This window comes from Aulonocara sp. 'chitande type north' Nkhata Bay, linkage group LG8 (genome assembly GCF_057382095.1).
Source record: "Aulonocara sp. 'chitande type north' Nkhata Bay isolate Kocher_YH1m ecotype deep benthic linkage group LG8, A_spYH_male_GT1.1, whole genome shotgun sequence".
Taxonomy (NCBI): Eukaryota; Metazoa; Chordata; class Actinopteri; order Cichliformes; family Cichlidae; genus Aulonocara; species Aulonocara sp. 'chitande type north' Nkhata Bay.
The window spans coordinates 21,661,969-21,668,440 of NC_141351.1; the positions used below are offsets into that span (position 1 = coordinate 21,661,969).

General features: G+C 42.9%; 1 protein-coding gene across 2 annotated transcripts; it reads left to right on the forward strand.

Annotated features, from left to right (window-relative positions):
* Positions 1 to 62: 62 nt before the first annotated feature.
* sost (sclerostin) lies at positions 63 to 5,205 on the forward strand. 2 transcript variants are annotated; one of them, XM_086304271.1, is made up of 3 exons: positions 63 to 555; positions 1,465 to 1,724; positions 4,296 to 5,205. In XM_086304271.1, the coding sequence occupies exons 1-3, from the start codon at positions 545 to 547 to the stop codon at positions 4,703 to 4,705; spliced, it is 681 nt and encodes a 226-aa protein (XP_086160397.1). In that variant the 5' UTR covers positions 63 to 544; the 3' UTR covers positions 4,706 to 5,205. The 2 variants fall into 2 exon arrangements, with proteins under 2 accessions (XP_086160397.1, XP_086160398.1); XM_086304272.1 differs by lacking the exon at positions 63 to 555 and adding an exon at positions 1,154 to 1,355.
* The last annotated feature ends 1,267 nt before the right edge of the window (positions 5,206 to 6,472 follow it).

Consider the following 6,472-nt stretch of genomic DNA (forward strand, 5'->3'; position numbering starts at 1 on the left):
GTGTCTCTGCTGAGAAGTGTAATGATGGGTAATTAATTTGAAGGATCAAATGATTAATTTGTGTAGCCTTGAGTCAAAGACAGGGTAAAAACGTGTCTCGGGAGGAGTGCGTGTGGCGCATGTTTGCAGCAGCAGTGGAACAAGTTGCACCCTGCGATGCAGTCCAAAATAAACCCCCTTGAAAAAAAAAAGATGCTTTTTGAGACACGTAATGCTGCGGAAGTTGTTAAAGAAGGGGGAGGAGAAGATGCACCGGTGCACTTAAATCCAGTAACAACAACAGCGGCACAGAGCGATGTGCAGATGAGCTGCCTCACTCAACACTCTCCGACATAAGTAAGCTCCTCTCCAGTATCTCTCTCTCTCTTTTTATTTCTCTGTCCTTTCAACCCTTTCCTTTGGCGTTCATCCCCCTTATTTTACCTCTTTTTACTCCCATTTCCTCCACTCTCCTTTGACCTTTCCCTCTCTTCTCCTTTTTCAGTTTCATCTCACCAGCCCAGAATTATTCGACTTATAATCCCCAACACCAGTGGATAAGGACATGGATAAGTGGTAGAGCATAACTTCAGAATTTTATTCAAGCATTTAACTGACCAATGCAGACATTGGTCTGGTTACTTATTATTTTGTATGTAAAGGTGATTAAAATGACATGTACATTAATGAATCAATTTTTATGATTGAATAGCATAATGAGTACTGTGAAGCATTTAAAGATCAAAAAAAGAAGAAAATGTTACTTTTATTGCGTGTAGATGGAAATATCACCACACTGTTGCTCTAAATGGCCAAAACACATTGACCCAAAACACATTAGCTGTAAGATTATGGCTTTTACTTCAATAAAGGGTCTAAATATTTGACAAAATGATTTTCAGGCACTTGTGCAGACACTTTTCATATAAAACACATGTACTGTGTGAAGGCATAAGGCTGCACACAAGCCTGGAAATCTTCGCTAATATCCTCTACACTCTTTTTATTTCTGATCAAATATTCTGAATAACTATTTTAAAAATAAGTAAATAAATAATGGAAGCACTCCTGCTCATATCTGTATTTTCCTTCACTGCGGTCTCTTCTTCCTTGATCTTCTCAGTTTTCTATTACTTTTCTTCTTGTCTCTCCTCTCTCTGTTACTCCTCTCCTGCTCTCTCCTCTCTCTGCGCATTCATCCAAACCTCTCCCCTCCTCCTTTCTCAATGAATCTCTCGGCCAGGTTCAATCCCTCCCACTTTGTGTAAGCGCCTAATTGTCAGCCCTGACGAAAACTTGCGCAGGGCTTAAATACCGCATTCGCCTCTTGCGTTGAGAGTGCAAGTGATCAGCCTGTTCAGAAGGACATCTCTTGTGTATGTGTGTGTATGTGTGTGTGTGTTTTTTAAATTTTAACTAATATTTTTTTATTTTATTTTATTTTTTTAAATCTCCTTGTGTGATTTATTCCTGCTGACCGACAAGCATGCAGGTGTCTGTGGCCCTCCTCGTCTCCAGTTCGGCTTTCCTGCTGCTCCAGGGATGCTGCACCGCTGTGAAGGGATGGAAGGTCTTAAAAAATGATGGCACGGAGATTTTACCAGAACGTAGAGAAAATACGCGGACGCCGCTGGAGGCAATACTACAGCCGTCCAACAGCAACAATAACAACAACAACAACAACAGCAACGCTATGAATAACAGGGCAAAAAACGGCGGACGGGCGGCAAACGCAGTTTCCTACAGTAAGTATGATAAAGATGACAGAGCAAATGTTAAATATTTAATTTTACAAGAATTAAACGGTAAAGATCAGTAAGTAAATCGACGCAATGCTTAAAGTTTAAATGCTGAAGTGATTTAATTTGATCTCTTAATTGGAGGCTCCTGTGCGTAAAATTAACCATCCGTCAGAGCTTTATAAAAACTCATTAAAAGGCTTAAATTTAGAAAACTTTCGGGTTTATCGCCTAAAACCTATTCCCAGCTTGTATGAGAACAAGCAGGAAGGCGCATAAATGCTTATTTATTTGATTTTAGGTCCCCATTTCCAATTAGTGCACGTTTATAAAGAATAAACGTGGACCCAACTGCGCTGTACACCCAACCTTTACTTAATACACAAAAATGTGATATAAATTAGGAAAGTTTACTTCTCGTTATATTTTCCACATTTAAGAATTTTAAACTTTAATTCAACTTTTTCTCTGGCTTAAAACAACAATTTAAAATCTTGTGTCAAAAATATTCAGTGTATGTGGAAAATGTAGGCTCTCCAAATTAATGTGGCTTTTTAGAAATTGCCCTAAAACACCCTGCCTCTACATCGTGCTTCATTATCACATCAATTCCCTGATTAAGAAGAATGTAAAAGATCTGGTTTAATCCAGAGGTGAGGGTGATGAGAGCGGCGCAGACGCACATTCCTGTGGTTTCTTCCCCTACACACAGCATTCAGTGAGACATCGGGGCTTTTTCACATTGTCTTCCAGGTTGTTTCCTTCTCTCTTTATACTATTAGTCAAGCTCTACTTCCACCATAACTATTTGATTGCAACAACATGTCTCCCAAACAGAAAAAAGCCCACAGTTTGCTCTTCGGGGAGATGTCTTTGGGGGGGTTAGAAATTGCTTTTTAAATGCAACACTGCCTTTGACAATGATTCCCACCTGTGGCCGGTAACGGTTGTGTGTTCTGATTAAGTGGCGCATGCAGGATAATCTCATGCTTGGTCTCATGGATTCGAGATGGGTGGTGCAACATTTTTGTTCAATTATGGCCCCTTGATTTGGAGATCAGAGGAGGTGATTGATTAGATTAGAAGAGCAACAGCTGACAAGAAGTGATTATTAAGTCGAGGAGAGTTAATGTGACTGATTTTGATTAAAGGGTAAAAAAAAAAAGGAAAAAAAAAAAATCACACGCCAAGCAACAGCTCCAGAAGATCTCATTTAACAGGAATTTATTCGTTATTAGCAAGGATGGAAAATGCATCTCTTGCTTTTACAGTGAATGTGCAGTTTATGGAGGCAGAACTCTCCTGGATTATTTTCTTCAGCCATATCTTAATTCTCAAATTATCCCTTCCCCTGTGGGGTCACAAAAGAGGCTGTGACCACTGCCTGGCCTCCCTCCAGTCTTCCCCAGAGGCTTGTCTCCCACAGCTGAGGGAAAAGAACAGCTCACGCAACTCTACAGTAGTCTAGTGTGTAATCATGAAAATTTCAGGCTAATTAGTAATTTTAAAACCAGGGTGGAGAATTGAAAATGTTATGCTGGATTAAAACACATCCTGGTGCTTCATAAATAAGACAACCTGTCTGTTTTGGCATATGGTGGTAACTGGTGCAAACCGCCACCCGGTGTACGCTGTAGGCGTTGTATACTTCTGCGGTCGCCTTCACCAGCAGCCGCAGAATAACGCTAGATCATGTTCTCGTGAGGAGGGAAAAAAAGGAAGTCACCTCACATAAATCCTTTGTTCAGCCCTTTTTGCAAAGAAAGCCACAGAGGAAAACAGATCCTTCTCCGAGTGTATCATTTCTTAACCAACAGTTCTTTTGCCTCCTCGTTTTCCCTTTTTTTTGAACATGCAGCTTGTAAGAAAAAAGAAAAAGAAACACAGGACAATAACTCATGCGTACGGCTGTTAAAAAGCTGCAGCTGAAATATAGGATTACAGCCTGAGTGTGCTGTCTCGAATCAGCCTGGCAGATGTCCAGTTTATTCAGAAGTGTACAGTTGTAGCGCTGCCTTAAAATAACCAGACAGCTATTTACTCTTCCATCACCACATACATTTCCTGAGGGCCAACGGTGAATGCCAGCTTTTTCCTTCCAGACCAAACCTCCGTTCGGTTTGATTGAGCTTTTTAATGGCCCTCTGGTCTGGATTTGCTATCAGCTGATTGCTGCCAGCTGGATTTCTTCGTCAGGCCCAGTTGTCAGCTAATGATCAGACCATAAATCAAATTCAGAAACTCTGATCTCATTGGCTTAAGCCTCCAGTTAAAAGTAAAAAATTACTGTATTAGGCTGAATTTAGAAAAGTGGATTTTTCAGCTGCTCTTTTGTGCCTCGTAACATGTCGGAGCTGAAATGTAACGCTGCCTCCGGTTCAGACTTTATTGGCCTTACGTTGTTTGTTTTTCACATAAATAACGCCACACGTGAAGTCAGAAACAGACCGAGGCAAATGATCACACACTGAAATAAGACACAGCTGCAGTCGCCCTGCAGAAAGTCCGCAGCACTGTGCGTGTTTGTTCTGGACTCGATCCATGAGTGTTAACTGTTATCTCCTCTCTTCAACCCAGGTGCCTCGGAGGTGAGCTGCAGGGAGCTGCGTTCGACCCGTTACATCACCGACGGCTCTTGCCGCAGTGCCAAGCCTATCCGAGAGCTGGTGTGCTCGGGTCAGTGCCTGCCGGCGCACCTCATGCCGAACTCCATCCTCCGTGGCAAGTGGTGGAGAAGCAGCGCCTCAGACTACCGCTGCATCCCGGCGCACTCCCGGACACGCAGGGTCCAGCTGCAGTGTCCCAACAGCAACACTCGGACGTACAAAATCCGCGTGGTCACCTCCTGCAAGTGCAAGCGTTTTAGGCCGCATCACAACCAGTCGGTGGCCAAGGAGGTCCCTAAGACGCAACGCAGCAAGAAGCACAGTCGTTTGCCTCAAGATCGGAGCAAGAACAACACGCCTTTGACGGGGAACTCATATTGATCCTCCCCCTTGGCATCCCGGGACAGAGGACAGATATACTCATACTCACGCACACGTTACACAACACATCAACCAACATATCTCCTTCAAATAGCGAGGAGATACAATTTCAAAGACTGCAAATCCATAAGCTAAAATGCTGGACTGATTTAAGTCGTCAGTCCATATATTGTTCAGCCACCTGTCTGCATATTTGTGAACTTGGCTTTTTTGCATGACAAAATGAGTCAGTGCCAGGGCTTGCCATGAAGATGAATGGTGTTTGATAACCCCAACAGCTCAGACTTCCACTCCAACAGCTTTTCTTTATGAAAAATAAGAACTCCTCCCCGAGGTTTCAGACCCATCTGTACAAACATCCAGCAGATGCAGACCTACGCTCGGTGCAGCTCTGTTAAAAGCTGAAAAAAGGTGTATCTTTGCTCCAGAGTGGTTGTAATCCATCTCCTTTCAGCTGTGTGTGGAGAGGAGAAGGCGGCAGTTCTGGGGTCTCTGATGGAGGCATGTTGACAGGTTTTGAGAGGCCCTGGTCTATACTGCGGTCCAGGCGGTTCTTTGACAGCCCGCTAAAGGCCTCACTCATCAGGACAGACCTACAGCACTCTCCACGCTGCTGAAGCCCTGACCAGCCCTGTCAGTTACGGTAGTGCTTTCCCCACAAGTACACGCAAAGAAACAGAGAAGTAGAGGAGAAAGCAGCACTAACACCACACGGGCACCGGGCCTTCCTGTGGCTCCTCTTAATCACTAAATGAGCCCATTCCTGTGCTGGGATTTGAGTCATAAAAAAAGCCTCTTCCTGTCATCATAGCCGGTTCCTGTTTGCTGGAATCACACACAAAAAAGTGCACATGGTGTGTAGGAGGCATCAGAAAATGTGCGTGGTTGTGTTGTTACCTAGGGGCAAAGCGCTCTCCAGCACACCCACACTGGAATTCTTTTGCAACGGGCCAAACAGAGCAGTGAGCGAGCCAAAATCCATCTGCCGTATTAGCCTGCTGGTTGCAAGACACCTCCACTCCTCTCCGCTCTCAATCTGTAAATAGCTCAGTCAGGAAAGATAGGAATAAAAATAACACAATAAAAACAATAATTGGGTTTTTATGATTAAATCCAGCAAGGAAGAGGAACCCAGTGTGTCACTGCCGACAGAGCGAGCTCCTTCCTCCTGAACTCATGAAGAATAGTCAGTGTTTCCACATATTGTCAGCTCTGCTCAAACTGCTTTCTGATTTGGTTGTCCAGTCTATGCTGACTATGTTTGCTTCTTTTTCCAACTGTGTGTTTGAAAGAGCAACTGGAAGGGGCTTGTTATGTTAGCCGAGAGCTGCGATGCATAGCGCGATTGTACATATCATACCTGTGTGGTCTTCTGCCCTCACATGACAAGGTGTTACAGAGAAGCAGGAAAGGCCGTTTTTCTACAGACACAACGAAGGACTGTTATAAAAAAAAAAAAAAGAATGAACTACATATTTATTTTTTATTTCTACATTTAAATTATTTATGCAACCTTTTGTAGTAAATGATAGCCATTATTGTCATATAGTATAATAAAGACTTTGGAAGTGAAAAACTGTACAGTACATGAATAAAGTAAAGCCAGATATATTTGAAAGAAACGGCTTTTTTGGTATCATTTGTCTTCCAAGGTGTTAACTGGCAACGTGTCAGCTTGCTCTCATTCATAAGTAGTATATAATAAATGACTTGCAGGCTATAACAAAGACTTTGCAAGCAGATATGAATGCATTTGTCAACTCCCTT

Coding starts and splice junctions, on each gene's coding strand:
- sost (XM_086304271.1), top strand. Junction 1,725..4,295: donor GGCAAACGCAGTTTCCTACA/GTAAGTATGATA, acceptor TCTTCAACCCAG/GTGCCTCGGAGGTGAGCTGC.